The sequence below is a fragment of the Talpa occidentalis genome, unplaced genomic scaffold, assembly GCF_014898055.3.
Source record: "Talpa occidentalis isolate TD23 unplaced genomic scaffold, MPIMG_talOcc4v2.1 talOcc4.4, whole genome shotgun sequence".
Lineage (NCBI taxonomy): Eukaryota > Metazoa > Chordata > Mammalia > Eulipotyphla > Talpidae > Talpa > Talpa occidentalis.
Genome location: NW_023604295.1, coordinates 10,317,541 through 10,339,776, shown reverse-complemented (window position 1 = coordinate 10,339,776; position 22,236 = coordinate 10,317,541). Strand labels below are relative to the sequence as shown.

Here is a 22,236-nt window from a genome sequence, read left to right as displayed (position 1 = left end):
GGTGTATATGTTGTAGGGGATGAGAAGATTCACCAGAGACAGAGTGGGGAGGCGGGCATGTGGGTCTCCTGAAATACATTGCTGAGGGGAGCAGTGGGGGAGACAGGAGAGGTCTGCTGTGCCATGTGGGTCAGCTCCCTGGTCTGGGATCGAACTCATGCTGCAGTGGCTGGTGCTAACTTGATAGTGCTGAGACTTTAACCCCTGCACCACCAGGGAGGCCCATGGTACTCCTCTTGACTAAAATATACCAGAGGGGTATCGATCACCATGACCCTTGAGGAGTTTGGGAGGCTGACACTCTCCTTGTTTGCCTTGTCTTTCTGGCCATTAGCTTTGGTGCCTTCAAAGAAACGTCAGCCTGAGAAGCCAGCAGCTCCTGGTCCGTTGCCTTTTATTCTGAGTAGGGGGAGGGTGCTTGCTTCTGCCTTGTGTCTGGCTCCTGTCACTGCTTCAAGTAGGACAACAAGCTTTATTTAAAAATATGGCCATGAGAACATGAGAACCATCCTGACCATGATTTAAAATAATTTTTTTTTAATTGAGGTAACATCAGTTTTCATCCCTGTAAGTTTCAGATGTGCAGTGTCTCACCTCAGCGACTGTATCTATCACACCACACCCACCACCCACATCTGGTCACCATCCAGCACCCGCCAATCTGCCCCTCTGCCTGCTTCCACCCACTCCATCCTCTCCAGTGACACCGTTCTGCCATTAGTCTAAGGCTTTTTTGTTTCTGTTTCATTCATTTTCATTTTTTTCCTTATAAACCACAAAAGAATGACGTCATACAGTATTTATCTTTTCCTTCTGGCTTATTTTATTTAGCATAGTCCCCTCAAGGCCCACCCATGTTCTTGCAAATGGCAAGAATTGATCTTTTATTTTTTTTTTTTAACAACAGAGTCGTATTTCATTGTGTTAACACACCACATCCTCCTTATCCTTCAGCTATTGTTGGATTTTCATTGTCTTCAGCCACTTTGAGTTGGGAGTAATATGAAACTTGTTGGGTACTTGGATTGTTTCCTTATCTTGGCCCTTGTGAGTAGTGAAATAACTTTGGTTTTGAAATTATGTGTTTAGTATTTTGTCTTATTCTCATATCAAATGTCCTGGGGTGGGTGTTGTTGACAGGAGGGAATGGGCCTTGAATGGTCAATGGCCCTCAGAACCAGGGTCTGCCTGGAGATGTGGGGGCTCTGCTGATAGGGGACTACCAGGACTGGGTCAGCAGTAGGTTCTTGGAGATTTGGGGGTGACTTGAATATTTTAGGCCAAACTTCTCTATGATGCTTCTGAGAACTGCATGTTTTTCCATTGTCTTTTTAGAGCTCAATAGCATATTCTTTAACAGTAAGAGCCAGTTGAAAATGTAATGAAAGTTATAAACCATTCACAACCAATGCAATTTTCAAAAACACACATAAGGTCATCTGAGATTTCAGAAGAAAACATTAAAACTTTATAAGGGGCCTCCCTGGTAGCGCAGCAGGTTGAGCACTGCACTGTGAAGCTGTCCGCAGCCTCTGCAGCGCGGGTTCGATTCCCGGCTGGCCAGGGAGAAACCCACATGGCGTGGCAGGCCTCTCCTGTCTCCCCCACTACTCCTCTTAGCAGTGGTCCATCTGCCTGTTCTGCTCCCCGCTCTGTCTCTGGTGAATCCTCTCACCCTTCCTCGCCTCTGACCTGTACCCCAGTTCTTGTATAAATAAATAAAAAAATCTTTGGGAAAAAAACTATTAAAAAAAAAGGTGTTTAACTGAATTAGAAACAGTCCAGACTCTTACACAGTATAACAATATTATACAAGTATAGCTATTTCTCTAATTACCCTATAAATCAGTTCAACATCAATGGAAATTCCATTTGATATTTTGAGGAATTCAACACCTTTTTTCTACATTTTATATGCAGAACTAAGATGAAGGTAAGTAGAGCTTTAACAAAGTATAAACTGCAAATAGACTCACCTGCCTTCCTAGGTAGTAAGATGTATTGCAATGAAAATAGTGTGAAAATAGTGATATTGGTATTGATGCAAGAGTTGATGAACAGTCAAGAGGATGGCATCTTCTCACCCAGCAGCCAGGACCCATTTCCAGTGAGGGCACTGAAGGTGCCAAAGACAGAGTTGCCGAGGCTCTCAGCTCCAGCAGGGAGGTGGTGGATAGGGCCTCTGCAAGGAGTGCTTTCCGACTGAGTTTCCTGCCTAACCCAGGAGACTGGTGAAACCCCTGTTAGTGGTGGCTTGTGGGGTGAACAGAGGGCAAAACCGTCAAAGCTTGTTATTCAGAGCAGAAGCAACACTTCTATTTTTCCCGACTGCGCTCTTCTGTCCCACTAAGATTGTTCTGGTCACCTCATTAGCACCTTGTTAAAGCACTTTACTGCATATCATATTTTTTGCTTTTGGCTAAGGCTGGCATATTGAAAGACAAGCAGCGCTTAACTGGGGAACTACCAAAAGGAACATTTGAGGATTCTGATATTTGTTGGCAAAAAATTTTGGGCAGGCTGACGACGCCCTCTGTGCTTCAGTTTGTACCAAAAATGAGCAAGACTTTTTTCCTGTGTTCTATCTGTTCCCGACTCAAGTGATAAAAATAACCGAAGCAGTATATGCGGATGGTTTAACACAGCGAGTCCAAAGATGGGAACAGTAGGACCATGCTCTCCAGAGAAAGTGCTTGATAGTGAAGAATCATTTTATTTTCATGTTTCAGATGATGCACCTCCTGAAGACCCCAGTCCGCTGGTCTTCCCGGATTTAGACCAGCAGCTGCAGGTAAGGGCTTTTCTAGAGTCTCTCTTCTTGCCTCCTTGGTTTTAAAAAAACAGTGAACTGAAGAATGACCAGGATGGGAATGACTGCCTTAGAGACAGTGGGGAACTTTCTAGTCATCAAGGTGAGTATTTCTATCATTCTAAAGTTGGACTGAAGTCTCCTGCAAAGTGCCTATTTGGTTATCCAGTCATAGCACCGACTATGAAGGACTCAAGTGTAAACCAGCTCCTTTTTTTTAATTAATAATGTCTTCTTTTAATTGTGATAACATTAAGATTGTCTCCATCAGGTCTGTCCACTGAAGGGCACCTACCACCAAATCGCCATAGTCTACTCCACAGTCCATTGTGCTTCCTCCCTCTTTATTCCTACCTACCCCCTTGGCCCCCCACGTCTCCTCTTTGGATGCTTCAGTTTTCAAGAGTTAACTGGCTCCTATTTTGAAGGAGTGCTGGAGTCTGGGGAAAGGGCTGTCCCTGCTTTCTTGCTGTGCCTGTTTCCCAGTCATTGCAGGCAGGTTTAGCCTATTTTGGGTTAATGATTTAAAGAAAGAAAAACTGTGCAGAGGAGAGTTGTCTGTTTGCCAAGACTTCAGAATCATTTTCCTTTCTCTGCCCACAGCCCTCCCTTCCCCAGTTCTCTGACAACTTTTCACAGAATATAATTATTTTAAGTTAATCCTGCAAACTCTCTGGTGTGACCCACAAGGAAAGTATTTTGGTAGCATAGTTGATGGGTGATCTGTCAAGGTGTCCCAGTTTAAAACACCAGGATTATTTGAAAGGAACAAATTATGACATTTTAATTTTCACTTAATGGTCTATAGTTAGTCCTGGCAAAGATGGTTTTAGAAGGAGTTCTGCTAAAATATCCGACTATTAGCTTTGGATCAGGTGATCACTTGTGTCAATTTGCAGTCACTTTCAGATAGGATTAACAGAAATCTTGACTCCTGTGCACCATTTTTTCATTAGTTCCTGATTTTGAAAGCCTTTGAAGGGGGCCCCCATGGTCTCTATTATCATGCACCAGCATCTTTCCCATTTGTGGGTGTGCCTGGTGTCCTGAGGTCATTTGAGTCTGGGTCCTGAACAGCCCTTGACAGAGGTGGGAAGAGCCATTGAGCACCCTAGAGAAATCCAAGATGGTATCCCTTTCTGCTGGCTCCAGTTCTTATCTCCATGCCCAGTGCGCTGTGCTAAAAACCCAGGAGCAATTAGGTCAGGTTTGAAGATCTGTGGCTCCTATGGTTGGGTGGCTTCTAAGCATCAACCCAGCACAACAACTTGGCAGGAGCCCTCCTCCTGCCCCCTGCTGCAGTTCTGGGCATGGTCGCTGTCCTCTGATAGGAGGTCCTCTCAACAGAGCAACATTGATTGCCAGGAGGTGGGAGAGCCATCACCATAGAGCTGTCAAAAGGTAGCTATGATCTCCACTCTCCTTCTCTCTTCTGCAGCCATCAGCCACCCTTTCTTCCTCTGCTGCCTCCATGCGGGGTCTTCAGCCCAGCTCACCTGGTTTCTGGTATCTAGACATATCCCCAATATTCCTTCCTTTCACTCCTCAGCTCTTCTGCCCTTCCCCACTCACAGTGGCCCTCTGTCCTCACAGAAGGCCTGTGTATGAGCTGCTGCTGGTGTAGTTGAGATTATAATAGCTGCATTTTTTTCCCCTCCAGTCAGATATTCTCCTTTATTTTATTGTCAAAGGTATTCAATGGCCGTGGAAGTTAGATAAGAATAAGGAGTGAACATGTCTTGAAATTAAAACAAAGTATTTTTCAGGTTCCCGTTTCTCTACCAAATAATGGATCATTAATTCTTTCTTGTATTGGCAAAAAAAAAAATCCTCTTTCCTTTGTGAATGTTAGTGGTCTTTGCTGGCTGATGGCTCATCTTAAGCAGGATGCATAGCACTCTTGGCAATTATCCAGATAATTTTTCTCTTAAAGCATTTGGATTTTATAGTGTTAATGTTATAATATTAACTTGTATGTATTAGACATTAAGTCTGTTTAATAGTTTTAATCCAAGGAGACTATTTCATCTTCATTGATCCTTAACAAGTTAGGATGTTGAAAGGCTGGTTGTGGGTTTTGATTTCCCCTTACCTGTTCATGAACAGAGAGAACATTCCCAGCATTACAATATATTGTGCAACCATCCCAGGCTGGGTAGGTTCTAACAGTCTAAAAGAGAATTTTGGAGCCCTTGGTGTTATCATCACAGGTTTTAATAGTAAGCAGGGCCAACAAGTCAGCAGGGAGACAGCAACTTGAGCCCCTCCCCCAGGGTGATGCTGCCCTTTTATCCCCTCCCTCCTAGTCTCAGGTGTGCATATCTACTGCGTGCACACCCATTCTCCAGGTGTCCACAATCAGGCATGCATTCCCCATGCCCATGTGTCTTCCGCATTCACTCTATCTAGGCCAAGATAATAGCCACAGAGGCTAGTGGTGTAAAAGCCTGATTAATTCATTTACCCTATATCATATTAATGTTTACGTGGCTGCTTGATTATTGGGTGAAGGCTATGACTGTGTTTGCCTGTTATCAGGTTGTTGGTTAGGGTTGTCTCTTTCTAGGGCAATCACTTACTGCTCCCTCATTCTACACTCCAGGACACAGGTGACTAAAAATCAAGACAGTGAGGATAGAGAGGGGAAAGCTATATCTATATCTATATCTAAAAGCAGATTTGCATCTCCATACTTAGCATAAGCATATAAGCTTAAGCCATTCAGAAGCAGGAAATCTGTATTGGAAGCCATGAAAATGCTTTATGGAGGAAAGGAGCCATCGATTCCAAGAAGCAGGCTGACTTTATGGCCATTCTCACAGGCTTTTGGGCTCCCATCACATTGTAATGACTTGGTATTTTGCCAACCGTCACAATCCTCTATGGGAGCATAAAAGTTCTGTGACAAAGGTATGTGAAATGGCTGATGGTTGTCACTGTTTGAGGATGAACTGACCCCTCGGTGTTCTCTAGTGGAATCTTAAACACTTGCCTAGTGAAAAATCAGGGATGCAGGTGGTTATTACCAGCTCTACTCTCTGTATCCCTCAGATTTAAATCCTGCCAATGCACACTGAATAACTACTAGGTAAGGGGCATTTCCCCACAAATGATCTCCCTGATCTTTGTGAAAATTGTATAAGCAAACTAGTCTCTACTTTACAGATGAGAAACCTGAGGTCAAATTTTGGTCTAAGTAAATGCACTTGAATCAGTTCAGACAAGATCCTGGATTTTTAATCTAGATAGCTTGCTTTCCCCTACACATTTTGTGAAACCAACAACGATGTCACTTGCTGTCACAGGTGGAGAGCTCTTGTTTCTGGTTGGCAAGGCTGCCATAATGTGGTTATAGTAGAGCTTGTAAAATCTGTTCTGACTTTGTGATATCCATTACACCTTCTTTTGCAGTTTATAAAGTGCAGCTATAAAGTATTTGGTAGATACTCTATTGCCTATTTGACCCCCAAGATTTTTCTGTTGCTTTGCCAAGAATGTGGACATGTTCGAGCCTGTAATTCGTGGTGCTTCTATTTTCACAGAAGCCAAAAAAAGCCTTGTGCAAGAATAGCAGTGACAAACATGTCTCTTGATGTCTCTATTAATGAAAAAGTTTGGGCAGGAGACCTTGGGGGAGGTAGGTGTGAAGATGAGCATCTCCGTGGACTGCAGCTCCTAGGCCAGGTGCAAGGTCAAGTCTAGTCTGTGCATATTCTTGTCACGAAATTAGTTGCTAAAGCCTCCGTGTCCATTAGACACAACATTTGGAGAGAGTGAGGTTAGAATACACAGTGAAAAGGGGCTCATTTCTATGCCCACTTCTAAGAATGAATGACAAACCATTACTTTTCTTTAGACCTCACCTTCCTTCTATTTGAGAAAGAGGTAATGATTGATACTCTTCTCTGTTCTGGAGGATGGTATAATCCTTTCGGTCCCAAGGACCAAATTTGTCTTAAAATGTAAACATGTTGCTATGTTTTGGAGACCATGGCTTGACCTGCAGACAATCCGAAATTAAACTGTAATGTGGTTTTATTGCCTTGGAATGAGGGATGTGTTTTCATCTTCAGGTAGAGGTCTTGCTAACAAGTGGGTTGTAGTAACTTCCAGATGGGAATTACAAGGACTGGCATTAGATTGGCCTGGATTTAGATCCTGGGATTTAGATCCCAACACATATGGTTGCTTTGTGATTTTGGCATGTTATTTATTTTCTATAAGCCACCCCACTTTTCTGAACTGCAAAATGGAGACAGCAATATCTATGTCACATCATGGTGGGAATTAAATGTGATTATCAGCAGAGCTAGTGCAATGCTTTGCAAAATAATTGCTCTATTAATGTCAATTTCCTTCCTCAGTGAAGGAAATATTGAATTTTTTGAATGAAGTATTTGAGAACAAGTAATTTATCTCTATGTGTGTAAAATGAAATTTAAAAGAGGATGTTTGGGGGTTTTTGGGTTAGGGAGAGAGGTTCTAATTTCTTTTCATTCAGCTAAGGTACTTGAAAAACAAGATGACTTTTTTTCCCCCCCAAACCAAATTGAGCAATAGCTTCAACCCTTCTTCCATCTAATCTGAGCAGGTGTTTCTCTGGTACACATTGAACTTGCTTTTTCTCAGAGAGTCTGGTAAGCCCAGAAACTGATGTCACTTCCACAAATAAATGATCTCATTGTTTCCGTTGTGTATGATAATATCTTGTGATCCTAGTAGCCTCTCCAGAAACTTCTTGCATTATTATCTTGCTTAGTATCTGGAAAATGAAAATAGTAGACAATAAGGAAGTCTTAGCCTTCCAGGATTCTGCTTAGTTGGTCCTGAATATGCATCCAGAAAGGCAAGAAGGAAACAGTTCCATAGAGAAGACTGAAGATGCCTGCCATTTTATGGTTATTATTTGGCCACTGTGACGACACAGAAGAATTAGACATAGATTCCTAATTTGGAACTTTACAATGATGTCTTTAATTATTTTTTGAGAAGCCTAGTGAACATTGGGATATGCCTTGTTGCCAAAGTTTGAGAAACTTGTGTTATCTCTCCCTCTAAAATTGCTTATATGAATAAAAATGGCTTAAATGTACTTCATTCCGATTTATATAATATAGAAGATGAACAGTATAATTACTAGTACTGACTTAGATAAGAATGTAGATATAGAATGTCAGTTTTTAAAATATTTAACTTATTAACTTTTTTATTTTTTGAATTTTATTTTCTTAAATTGTTGTTCATTTCTGCACGTTTGATTTCTCACCTCAGGTGTAATCCCCATAAACCTCCCACCCCCACAGCACCCGTGATCCCTCACCACAGGTCCTGTGTTCTCTCCTCCCCTTCCCATGCTGTATGCCTCAGATCCATAGTTTGCAAGTTTCGTCTTTTTAAAAATATTTAACATTTTAAGATAACAAAATTTTCAGATACCGTAATTAGCTCTATGTTTTCGCATTTAGTTTTTACCAACTATCGCTTGTGTATTTAGGGACATTAAAATGTAACATAAATTTACACCAGACATCCTATTCTCCCTGCTCCCATCACCCCCCCACCCCATAAAGACAACACAGAATCGATGAATAAATACAAAGCCTGCTCAGCAACTGTAGAATATTTAGTTTCCTAAATTTATCTTCTGTGTGGGAAGATGGGATAGGAAAATTTAATTTTGGGGGCCAGTAGTATTTGAAGAAGCCAAGTAGAAAACGGAAACGCTTAAGCTGGCTTTGCCCCTTGCTGAGGGATGCATGGCTGGCGCTTTTCCCATAAGACTCTTTCCAGAGGACAGAGTCCATTTCAGGAGGAGCTTGCAATAAACCCTTGGCCTGGGCAGAGTGGTGATGGGTTGGTGTGGCCCCAGCTGACATTCTTGGAATGGGAGACTGCGGTTTCTCTCTTACTTCATTCTGTTAAATTGGTCCTGATGATGGGGTGGATACCAGAGATAGTAGCGGTTCACTCACTGTCATGTAATTTAAAACCCTCACAAACTCCATCCTCAGGCAATGGTGGAGAGGAAGCAAGGCAGTGAGAAGGAAGTGTGCTCCTCCTTCTCTGACTTCATCCAAACCCCGATCTGTGTCTTGGAAAAATGTTTCAAAATTGGCTTGAAACACTGTTGGGAGAATGTGTTATTTTAACCTTCTTCGAACTGCCTGTTGTCAGTGGGCCAGATACCATGGCACTGAGTGTGTCTGGAGAGTCCTTTCTGTGATCTTGCAGAAGTTAAGTTCTGCTACACAAAGAATACCTTTAACTTTGCACACCAGTTTGTCGTTGGATTCCTTTTCTTCGAATGCAATCATTTCTTCTTTAATCAAAAGCATGGGATAAATGTATCCAAAGTGTGGGAGGTTGGAGTGTAATTATAGAGAAAATAACAGGAACATTTTATCTTCTTGATGCAAAAAGAACTCACTATTGACCTGAAGAGTTTATTTATTGTCTGCCCGTCCTCAGCCCTGGATTAGAACCACCAGATCTCTTGGCCAAAAATAGTCAACAGAAAGCAATAAATATGTTTCATCTGGTTCCCACAGACATACTTTTAAGATATTTTGGGGGTTTTTCTGTGAAAAAGTAACTTAAACATGCATATGGGCAGTTAATTCATGAGTGCCCATTAATTCATAAATGTCATATGACATGCCTCCTGGTCGTCCCCTTGTTAAATTGTAAACCTGATCCTTGTGCTTGAAGTTTAGGCATCTGTTTCCTCAGGGAAGTACTATTATTCAGTGAACACTGTTGCTCATATACTGTCTCTTATTTTGAGGGATTTTAAGACTAAGAATCACCCTCAGTTACACACATGAACACACACACACATTATCGTGAGAGTCCTATGCCATACAGAACAACCCATTTCCTTACTCTGTAGTTCTACTTCTTGTTTGTTAGGCATAAACTCTGAATACCCACATGCTCACTCACCAGAATTCCCGTAGGGATGAGACCCATGTGTGCTAAAAAGCTCTCGGATGAGTTTCCTGGGCTGGGGTAAAAGCTGCTGCTGTCTCGTGCCTTCTAAGACAGTGGGTCCTCCTGCCCAGAGAGTGGGTGCTTTGATTTGACCAGTGATGTTTGGGGTTAGTGGCGAGTGGCTCTGGATTACAAAAAGGTGAGGAATTTTAAGTTCCCTGGGAGAAATTTGAGAAGGTAAGTTGGGTGCCAATGTGAGCTTGAGCTAGGGAATTCTATTTGCAGTGCTGTGAAGATGAGCTAGGGACTGCAGAAAGACCAAATGAGAATTATTATTTTGGGGGTTACTTTTTTATTATCAAAATCCATAATATACATTTTCCACCATAATTTTTATTTTTTATTTTTTTTTTTAACTTTTCACATTTTATATTTCCTTTTGCAATTAAATTGTGTCTTAAAGCCAACATATTATTTACTTTCCTGAAAATTTGATAATTCAAAATAATCATTACAAAGTTATGTACAATGCATGAATCTCAACATTAAAAATACATTTTTTAAGAAATATTGAAAGCTAAGTTCCAGATAAAGTGTTTAAGTCAATGATACAGAACAACATAGTGAAAGTATCAGGTATGGAATTCCTAAATCTTTTTTTTTTTTTTTTTTAAGGTATACTTTTTTTTTTTTTATTAGCATCATTCTATTTTTTTTATTTTTTTTTTTATTTTTTTTTAATAAATTTTATTGTTATATTCCCCATACAATTGCAGCCCCCCCATTCTGACCCCAATCCCTCCCCTCCCACCCCCGCCCCCCTAAAAGTGTCTCTGGTTCATAGTTGTTTGTTGATTTTGATTTTCACTTTCTTACAGTTATTCATTTTCCTGGTCCCTTATTTAAGTTTTCTAGATTCCTGCTATGAGTGAGACCATCCGGTATTTTTCTTTTTCTTTTTGGCTTATTTCGCTGAGCATGATCCCTTCCAGCGCCATCCATGTTGCTGCAAATTGCATGTGTTTATCTTTTTTGAATGCTGAGTAATATTCCATGGTATATATGTACCACATCTTCTTGATCCAGTCATCTATTTTTGGGCATTTGGGTTGTTTCCAAAGCTTAGCTATTGTAAACAGTGCTGCTATAAACATAGGGGTGCAGGTGTTCTTTGGAATTGATGTTTCTGTGTCCTTTGGGTAAATACCTAGGAGTGGAATTGCTGGATCATATGGAAGCTCTATGTTTAGTAGGTCCAGAAATCTCCATACAGCTTTCCACAGTGGTTGGACCAGTTTGCACTCCCACCAACAGTGCAGAAGAGTTCCTTTTTCTCCACACCCTCACCAACATTTGTTGTTGCTAGTTTTTTTAATATGTGCCATTCTCACTGGTGTAAGATGGTATCTCATGGTAGTTTTGATTTGCATTTCCCTGATGACAAGTGATGTTGAACATTTTTTCATATGCCTGTTGGCCATTTGCATTTCCTCTTCAGAGAAGTTTCTTTTAAGCTCTTCTGCCCATTTTTTGACTGGATTATTTTCTTTGTTGTTGTTGAGTCTCATCAGCTCTTTGCAGATTTTTGTGATCAGTCCTTTATCATTAGTGTTGGGTGCAAAAATGTTCTCCCAGTTGGTGGGGTTTCTCTTTGTTTTTGTTATTGTCTCTTTTGCTGTGCAAAAGCTCTTTAATTTGATGTAGTCCCAGCTGTTTATCTTTGCCTTCACTATCACTGCTTTGGGTGATGTGTCTGTAAAGATGTCTTTGATGTGCAAATCACGTAGTGTTTCGCCTATATTTCCTTCTATATATTTTATGGTTTCAGGTCTTATGTCTAGTTCTTTAATCCATTTTGAGTTGATTTTTGTGTATGGTGTGAGGTTGTGGTCAAGCTTCATTCTTTTGCATGTAGCGACCCAGTTTTCCCAGCACCATTTATTGAACAAACTTTCTTTGCTCCAATGCATATTCTTTGCTCCTTTGTCAAAGATTAGTTGACCATAAATCTGTGGGTTTATTTCTGGATTTTCTATTCGATTCCATTGGTCTGTATGTCTGTTCTTGTTCCAATACCATGCAGTTTTGATGATTATGGCTTTGTAGTATAGTTTGAAGTCTGGGAGTGTGATGCCTCCATTCCCTTCTTTTTTTTTCAGGAGAGCTTTGGCTATTCGGGGTTTTTTGTGATTCCATATGAATTTCATCAATAATTGTTCTATTTCTTTGAAGAATGACATTGAAATTTTGATTGGAATAGCATTGAATCTGTATATTGCTTTTGGTAGGATGGCCATTTTAATAATGTTTATTCTTCCAATCCATGAGCAGGGGATGTCTCTCCATTTCTTTGTGTCTTCTTCTATTTCTTTTAACAGTGTTTTATAGTTTTCTTTGTATAGGTCCTTTACCTCTTTTGTTAGATTTATTCCCAAATATTTGATTTTTTTTGTTTCAATAACAAAAGGGATGGTCTTTTTGATTTCTTCTTCTTCAGATTTATTGTTTGTGTATAGGAAGGCTACTGACTTTTGCGTGTTGATTTTGTATCCTGCCACTTTACTGAACTGATTGATGAGTTGAATTAGCTTTTCTGTGGAGTTTTTGGGGTTCTCTATGTATAATATCATATCGTCTGCAAATAGTGATAGTTTGACTTCTTCTTTTCCTATTTGGATTCCTTGGATGTCTTTCTCTTGTCTTATTGCCCTGGCTAGGACTTCCAGTATTATATTGAAAAGCAATGGTGAGAGTGGACATCCTTGTCTTGTTCCAGATCTTAATGGAATTGCTTTCAGCTTTTCACCATTGAGAATGATACTGGCTGTTGGCTTGTCATAGATGGCCTTTATGATGTTGAGGTATGTTCCTTGTATCCCCAGAATTTCAAGGGCTTTTATCATGAATGTGTGTTGCACTTTGTCGAAAGCTTTCTCAGCATCTATTGATATTATCATATGGTTTTTATATTTCTTTTTGTTGATGTGTTGGATAACGTTGATTGATTTTCGGATGTTAAACCATCCTTGTGCCCCTGGAATGAATCCAACTTGGTCGTGGTGAATTATCTTATGGATACATTGTTGGATTCTGATAGCTAAAATTTTATTGAGGATTTTTGCATCAGTGTTCATTAGGGAGATTGGCCTGTAGTTTTCCTTTTTTGTGTTGTCCTTGTTCGGTTTTGGTATTAGTGTAATGTTGGCTTCATAAAACGTGTTTGGTATTGTCCCTTCCTTCTCAATTTTTTGGAAGAGTTTGTGAAGGATAGGCACTAATTCGTCTCTGAATGTTTGGTAGAATTCATTTGTAAATCCATCAGGTCCTGGGCTTTTGTTTTTGGGGAGGTTTTTTATTACCATTTCAATTTCGCTAATTGTAATTGGTCTGTTTAGGTGTTCTATTTCTTCTTTATCTAGCTTTGGGTGATTGTAGAGTTGTAGGAATTTGTCCATCTCCTCTAGATTGTTAAACTTGTTTCCATATAACTGTTCATAGTAGTTACTGATTATTCTTTTGATTTCTGCTGTGTCCGTTGTGATTTCTCCTCTTTCATTGATGATCCTGTTTATTTGTGCTTTCTCCCTTTTTTCCTTTGTGAGCCTGGCTAGGGGTTTGTCTATTTTATTGATTTTTTCAAAAAACCAGCTCTTGGTTTCATTGATCTTTTGGATTGTTTTTTTAGTTTCAATTTCATTTATTTCTGCTTTGGTTTTTATTATTTCTTTTCTTCTACTGGTTTTGGGGTTTTTTTGTTGTTCTTTTTCTAGATCTTTGAGCTTCGAGATGAGGTTGTTTCTTTGCGTTCTTTCTTGTTTCTTGATGTGAGCTTCTATTGCTATATATTTTCCTCTTATTACTGCTTTTGCTGCATCCCATACATTTAGGATATTAGTGTCCTCCTTGTCGTTCAATTCAAAAAATTTTTTAATTTCTTCTTTGATCTCCTCATTAGTCCAATGGTCTTCCAGTAGTGTGGTTTTTAATCTCCATGAGGTAGGAAAGTTCCTTGCCTTCTTTTTATGGTTTATTTCTAGTTTGATGCCTTCATGGTCAGAAAAGATGGTTGATATGATTTCAATCTTGTCCACCATAATTTTTAAACATACAGTTCAGCAGTGCTAAGTATATTCATAATGTTGTGTTACCAATCTCCAGAACTCTTCCACCTTGCAAAACTGGAACTCTCTCCCCATTGAACAATGCCCCATTCACTCCTGCCCCTCCCACCCAGGAAACTAAAGAGATAATTTGACAGCATTGTGGTGGGTTGTGTTATCTAACTCCTCCTGGCATGAAACAAGAAGACGTGTTGTATAAATACATAATGGAATACTACTCAGTGATCAAAAAGGATAAACTTGTGCCATTTGCAGCAACATGGATGGGGTTTGAAAGGATAATCCTAAGCAGAAATAAGTCAGAAGAAAAAGGCAAATAGCGGATGGTGTCACTAATATGTGGAATATAAAGTAACAATATTAAGAGTCAGACAAGTTGAAAAACTAACCCTTGATAGCTGACTACAGAAATGCCAGTGCAGGGTGGCAGGGAGACAGGGTGGGGGAGGGGAAAAACAGGGACGGAGGCACAGTGGTCTGCAGTGGTGTCATATGGGCGAATGAGTGTGGGTGCACTTTGGTGGCAATATCTGATGGGGGTTACCCCAATGTTACCTCAGTTACAAATAATAAATTGTTTACCATTTTGAGAAAAAAGAAAAACCTATATTGCTCTTAAATGCTTTGATGCAGATGGTGAGAACTGAAGTGGTGCTACTGCGTGGCAGGTAGGGTGGCTGAAGACAGCTTGCAAGAGCTGAGGCTGAGTGACACCTGGCATCCTTTGACTTCCTAAAACACTGAATACTTAAATCTTTTTGGCTTGTTTTTTGGTGGACACTACTTAATTTTGGGAAATCTTAAAAATATTGAGTAGTATGCTCTTTCTGCTAAGGGCATGGGAGGATACGGAGCACACCCTGAAATACCCCCTATCTCCTGCACCTTTAGCGCTACGAGGGTAAAACCTGTGCCTATTGAGCTCTTCACATTTCCCACATTTAAGCAGCACCAATTAAAAAGAAGGACAAGCAAAAAAAATTCCCCCATTTATGAAAATCATTGCAGGGTGGCAGGCAAAGGGAGAGATAGAACCTCTTTCTTAAGAAAATTATATATGTGTTTCTCAGTTTTCCTTTTTAATTGTAGCAGCAAGAGGTGTTTCTTGCTTTGAAGGCGGCTCTCATCCTCATGAGCACACCCAAACCCTTTACACAGTCCTCGGAGTTTCTGGCTGTCACATAGGCCCTGCTGCTGGACTCTTGGTTCAGGCCCCTACACGTGGTGAACTGTGGACTGAACTGGCCAGGAAGCTGAGTCTCAGGGCTTCCAGTAGGCAAATCCTTTAACAGGGCACAGATGCTCTAATAGCAGCTTGGCAAGGGTGTCTGGAGTAAATTGCTTTCATTCCCCTTGCTGTTATACCTGGTCATATGCCAGTGTAACAGGTGAAAATTGATGAGGGGGTGGTGATTTCTAGGACATGGTCTGAAGGAGCCAGGAGTTCTGAATTCCTCTGGCAGCATTTTAGTCTCGTGGGGTGAGCTGGACAGTCATGCTCCTGGGCGCTGCTTTTCAAATTTCCATATAGAAAGGGGTAATGGTTTCAGCAAGCTGAGTGTGCCATGAATGTGTTCAGAGTACAGTAGGGAAAGAGGCTACCTGATACAATAATTATTAGATTGAATTAGGACAGGATGGATGTTTCACATGAAGGTAAATTTCATCCAATATCTTGAATTGCTCTCTACTTAGCAACCTCATGAAACACAGGAAGGCCATTTTATCTATCAAGGAGACTTTATAGAATTTGATAGAACTTTGCAGAATTTCTATTATATCTCAGGTACAGTTACTGAACATGATCCCCAAGGAAATCTGTATCTTTGAAGAATATAATAAGAGCAGATGCTAAGAAAATTCATTAGTTTTCAATTTACTAATATAAAATAAATAAGACCGTGACCTAGCCTGACACATTACCCATACAGCTATTGTAAGAATTAGACTGAAAAGCCTGTTTATCAATTAAGTCATAGAGCTCAGTTATTATATAACATCTTTCTATAAATAATTGAAAAGAGTCATTAACAAATTCTTTTAAAGACTATTGTGTTTCTAAAAGTAATGTTTTAAAATGTTGCTAATTAGTAGAAATTAGATTTATACACTCAGAAAGCTAATTCTTTAAAAATGATTGCTTGAAGTAGGATTGTCAGCATGTTATGTTGAGAAAGACCTGCACTGCTAACCTGCCTTATCTCATGTCTGGGAGAAAGGCAGACACTCAGCTGTGCTCTTTCTGGCCTCATATGTTAGAAACATTTTACCTGTGGTATTTGGTCTTTCATATGTCTTGTTAATCCTTGCAGACCTATCCCCAGCTTAGCGTTATTTCTTCAGTTTGGATACCTTTTGAGAAGGGAGCCATTCCTTTTTTTTCATCTTGGTTATAGTCCCCATACAATTCCCACCCCCGCCCCCTTGTTTTGATCCTACTCCCTCCCCCCAACCCCCCTGCCAGTGTGTCTCTTGCTTACAGTTGCTTGTTGATTTTGATTTTTACTTTATTGTAATTAGTCTTTTTCCTGGTCCCTTATTTAGGTTTTCTAAATTCCCGCTACGAGTGAGACCATTTGGTATTTTTCTTTTTCTTTCTGACTTATTTTGCTGAGCATGATCTGAGAAGGGAACCATTCTTGTTGGGTGATTGTGCTTTACAAGATGAGATTATGCCTGTGGCTAGAGAAGGGAAAGCAAGGGGTAATTGAAACAGACAACTGAAATATTTCCTTTCTGAAATATTTCCCTTCTGAAAGAATTCTAATTCTGAAATACTGCCCTTCTCCAATGTTGAGCTTAACATTTCTGAGGAGAAATGTTAAATCATTAGAACACTTAGCTTCACCGCAATGCATGGCAGGTAGACTCGCCCATAATGGGTCTCTCTGCTCTGGCTCATCTGCGAATGTTACAAATGACACTGGAAGATGAATGTGAGCCATATCCCGTTCATCTCTATTTTTAGTCAAATAGATCAGCCCAACTCTGTGAAATGTTGATTGACAATGATCTTCTCATGCAAAAAAATCTCCCTCTAAAGAATAGCAGCACAGCCACATGGTGGGTCATTTATTTTGATGCCAGGAAATGCACTGATTTCTTTTTGTTTTTTTGTGAAGCCTCTGCCACCTTGCCATGACTCCATAGAATCCATGCGGGTGTTCAAACAGCACTGCCAAATAGCAGAAGAATACCATGAGGTGAAAAAGGAAATCGCCCTGCTTGAAGAAAGGAAGTAAGTACTGTTGCTCCGGACAACCTCACTTCTGAGTCTTGGACTGGGTGGGGGTAGTAGGGAAGCGACAGGCTGAGCATGGGGGGGGTGCCAGATGGGGGAGGTGAGTGGAGAACTGACACGCAGGTTCACACATTACAGGTATGTCTTGTTTGATTATACGAAGTATCCAAATGGAACTGCTTTAAAGAGATGAAATGCCTTATCATATTGTGAAAACCAGGAGTGCTTGCTGTTCAGAAGTCAATTTTTAATAAAGCTTTTTAGTTCAGGCAATTAAAAAATGTCAAACTACCAGCCAGAGCCACACTGTATTTCCTGTGAATGTGCCCAGAGGTCTCAGAGTACTTTGGCTTGGGGTGAATTTTAATGAACGTTCAAAGGGCAGAGTTCCAACATCAGGTAAAGAAGACATGGGACAGAGCTTTGGGACGATGTTAAATATGTTAGTTCAAGTGTGTTTTACAGTCCAAAAGCCTGAGTAAGTTTTTATCTGGCTAGCTTCTGTCATTCACCTCTGCTCTGGGGAATGCACTCATTTTCTCACTCAGAACTTTGGCTTCCACCTTCTTCACCTCCTGTTTCATTTCACTTGATTCTGCTGATGATCTATCCTGACCATCCCCACTCTCAAACTTTCAAAGCATCTGACCCCCTTTCTTCATGGTATAGTACCAGCCAGTTTGCACTTATACAATTGTTAGGGAGATGTTTCAATGAATATTTGCATCTCCCACAAAGTGGTAAGTGCCATGTTCATGCCCAGATCCCCAGGGGGTGCTCACACCACATTCCTGAAGCCTTGCACAGTGCTTGGCATGTAGACACTGAACACGTTTTTGTTGAAGTGTCACATAATCCACGCCCATGGTGCTACTATTCTATTTCTCCCCTTCCTCTTACTGGAGCAATACGTGCTGTCTATTACTTTAACTTTTAAATGAAGACAAGTGAAATATATTTTGTTTTAAGGAACTTATAAATTCTTGGGGCTCCTTATATGCTCCCCACAATGGTGGTTGGACAATGTAATGAGGGGAGCAGTGGTCTGACAGGCTTGGAATTCCCAGCTTCCTGACTTCCGTGAGCACGTGGCAAAGCTTTTTTTACTTCCTGGCTTGGTTGTGCCTCAAACATAAAATCATACCTGGACTTTTTTTTTTTTTTTTTTATACAAGCACTGAGTACAGTCAGAAGTGTGGGAGGGTGAGAGGATTCACCAGAGCCAGAGCGGGGAGCAGAACAGGCAGACCGACGAAATACACTGCTGAGGGGAGCAGCAGGCGGCAGGAGAGGTCTGCGCGCCATGTGGGAACCTTGCCGGTGGCCGGGGATCGAACCGGCGCTGCAGAGGCTACGGGCAGCTTCGCAGTCCAGCGCTCAACTGCTGTGCCATCAGGGGAGGCCCATACCTGGACTTTTGATTATAGAGGATTAAAATAGATTGATGACATCAAACATTGGACTTTCCCCTTTCATGTCGGAGGCTCGCTTTCTGGTCTGAATTTTCCTAAGTTGGTCGGAATGCTCAGCTGGTGCATTTGCATGTGATTCCTAAAATAATTTACATAAAGGAACTGAGGAAACTGATGAAAAATGTGACCCATGGTGAAGTTGGAGGAAACTTGTATACTCAGTAGCATAGAAATGTATCTTCTAGCGCACATGCCTCTGTGTGTATATATGCACATATATACACATATACTGTGTATACTTGTGTGTACGTATGTGTGATTACATGTGTGTGTAGTCTGGATTTGACTGTATGCATGCATGTATGGCTGCATATGTATGTGTGCCTTGTGTGTATGTGTGTGATTGGTGTGTATGCCTCTGTGTGTGTGCACGTGCGTGTACTGATGCTGGGTCAGGAAGAGGCCCGTAGTATGTATCTATAAATTCTCTAAATTGAAGGTACTGGGAGACTTTGTTATTTAAATTAACCACATTTGACTTTTTTTGGAGGGACAACACAAGACTCGCTCACTAAATGTCCTGTAAGTTTGCTCTTTATTGAAACATCTTTATTGAAACAAACCTGCTCCTTCTGCAAAATTCATCTTATTTCCTCCCCATAAACCTATTTGAATTTTGGGTTTTCCTTGAAATGATGATCTTTTTTCCCTTTTTCCCATGCAAAACTGGGTGGATGTGAGGCAAAAACCAATTTCTTTTATTTTTTTTTTCCTTTCTTTTTCCCAAAGTCTCTCAAATTCCCTTTTCTCTATTCCTGTTGCTGCCATTTGGGGTTGTGAGTTGTTACTTCAAATCTTGATCAATGTAATATTATAACTGGATCCACGTGGTCAGAAAAGGTCATCCAGGTCTTGCCTGGGATTCTCAGACCTACCTCAGGCCTTAGTACCTCTAGAATGTTCTGACTCAACCTTAGTCTTCAGCTACGTTGACCTATTCGCTTTTCCTGCCTCTGTACCCTTGCTCAGGCTAATCTGGCAATCTAGAATGCCCCTTTTCCTGCTCAGAGCCTGACACTGAAGAAAGGCCAACCCACTCACTGCCCAACCGTTCCACAGAAATTAGCTCTCTTCCTGAGCTCTAAGCAGCATTCTCTGGAGTGATTCCTTTGGCACATTTTTAGGTTGGTGTTATATCAGTGGTTCCCCAGCCAAGTGCAGTGTCTTCTGGCTGTGTCTGGCTCCCTACAGACACAGACACCCTCAGCATCTCTGGATACCAGTCACAGAGCAGGGGCTGCCTGTGGGATGGACATGAGTGAGGGTGATTAAAATAAGTGGTTACAGAAGACAGTAACATCCTTCATGTACAAGTCTTATTTGTAATTTTTGTCTCTAAAGAGTCAATGTTAGCAGTAAAGAGTTGCTAACTTCTTAAAATAGGAGGTATGCTGATATTTTTATAAATAAAGTTGTCCCTCCCAGGGTGATTGCTGATCATTGTTTTCATGAACATTTTACTGAAGCAGAAACTCAATTTTCCTGAACAGTTTTTGTTTTCAGCAAGATAAATTTGGGCCAAATGGATTTGACCCAAATAATGTAACTCTGATATAAAGTGTGACTCACTGTGTTGCCTCAGGCAACTGGGGAGCCGAAGCTCCATACAAAAAGGGGCTCATTCAGGTATTTTAAAAGTTTTTTCTTCATTGAGTCCTGCAGACACTAGACAAGGCAAGCTGAACTTCTCTCTCCTCTCCAGAGGGGGTCTCCCTGGATCAAGTTTGGGAGACTGCAGAAGAGCCAGGAGAAGAATTGATATAACCATTACTTTAAATAACTTATTAAATGTCTATTGGATGGATAAAGAGAGCCAAATATTTCCTAGGATTTTAAACTCAGCATGGGGATAAATTTTAAAGAATCACTTTTGGGTTACTGACCAATGATGTAAGAAAATCTTGTTCATACTTTTATTGAAAATTTCCCGCTTTTTACTTGAAAAAAAATTATTAAAAACTTAAAAAATTACCAAGAATTCTGATATCTTTAATTAACCGCTATCATTTTTGACTCTTTCTAGACATTTGCCTGTTAATATTTATTTTTATGTAATTATTTCTTTAGTCACTGAAATGTGTACATGTTTTTTTTTTCCCAATAAATTTTATGACATAAGCATCTTTATACACAGATTAGCTGGGAATGGAAAGGAAACCCATGCCTTGAGCGCAAGTTTAAAGTATATGATTAAACTACTGTGAGATCAGATGTGAAGGTTGTGCTGCTCCAGAAAGATTATTTTTTAATTGAGATAACATTGGTTACAACAGTGTATCACAATGTTGTATGTGACATAGAGGTATACGATCAGCAAACCCACCAACCAGACACTCAGAAGAAAGAGTGTTTTATCTTGTCCGAAGGAGAAGTCCCTTGTTTGCTAAGATGTATTTATTTATTTATATAAGAACCGGGGTACAGGCCAGATTTGCGAGAGGGTGAGAGGATTCACCAGAGAAGAGAGGGGAACAGAACAGGCAGACTAACGAAATACACTGCTGAGGGGAGCAGCGGGCAGACAGGAGAGGTCTGCACGCCATGTGGGTTGCTCCGAGGCCGGCCGGGATCGAACCGGTGCTGCAGAGGCTGTGGACAGCTTCACAGCACTGCGCTCAACTGCCTGCGCCACCAGGGGAGGCCCGCTCTATGAACTATTGTGCTGGGTGCTGTGGTGTTTAGGTCAACTTGCACAATTAGAGAAAGAGGTAAACTCTTAGAAAAGTGAGATTGAAAATATATAATTAAAAAACAAGTCAGTGGCTTTAAATATTCGCATGGGTTGGGCAATCATCACCATAATGTCAGAACATCTTCACCCCAGAAAAACACGGAATACCCATGGGTAGTGACTCCCCATTACTTCCCCCTCTCTCCCTCCTCACCCCCCACTCCAGCCACTGGCTTCCACTATGTACTTTCTATCCCTGTGGATTTTCCTCTGGATATTTTATGTAAATAGGGCCCATTTATATTTTATATAAATGGAATCACTTCTTTCGAGTAACAGTGTTAAATTTCATCCACGTGACATGCATCAATACTTCACTCCTCTTTGTTGTTGAATAAGGTTTCATTGCACACACAGGCCACATTTTTTTTTTTTGCTTAAAATTAAAAAATAATTTCGGGGGTCACATTTTTGCTCCTTAATATCTACGCAAGTTCCACTCACCTTCCAACAAACCACCCATTCTAATATCACACCCACCTCCCTCTCCCATCCCCGCCTACCCCCCTAGGCCCTTTGAGTTATATTCTTTCACTGAGTTCAAGGTTTATTCCTACTGTATTTTTCCTGGGTCTTTTTTTTTCCTTCAGGTTATTTGTATTCCACAGATGACTGAGCCCATCTGATAACTGTCTTTCAGTTTTTGACTTATTTCACTGAACGTGATCACCTCGAGCAGATAGACCATTTTATTCCTTTATTTTTCAGCTGATGGGCATTGGATTGTTTGCACTTTTGGCTAGGGGGTGAATGTGTACATGTTTTTGCATAGGCGTATGTTTTCCATTCACTTGGGTTTGTACCGAGGAGCAGAATTGCTGGTCGTAGAGCTCAACATATGACTTTTTAAAAGAACTGCGTGCCTGTTTCTGAAGTGGCTGCAGCATGTATGTTCCCACCAGAAAAGTGTGAGGGTTCCAATTCTCCACATA

General features: G+C 40.7%; 1 protein-coding gene across 6 annotated transcripts in view; it reads left to right on the top strand.

Moving 5' to 3' along the window:
• MAP3K7CL (MAP3K7 C-terminal like) overlaps positions 1-22,236 on the top strand; it is a 58,087-nt gene that overhangs the window by 31,090 nt on the left and 4,761 nt on the right. For all 6 annotated transcript variants that reach the window (XM_054701142.1, XM_037524520.2, XM_054701140.1 and 3 more), the window contains exons 3-4: positions 2,730-2,791; positions 16,983-17,098. In XM_054701142.1, coding sequence (XP_054557117.1) covers positions 2,730-2,791; positions 16,983-17,098 — 178 coding nt within the window. The remainder of the gene's footprint in view (positions 1-2,729; positions 2,792-16,982; positions 17,099-22,236) is intronic.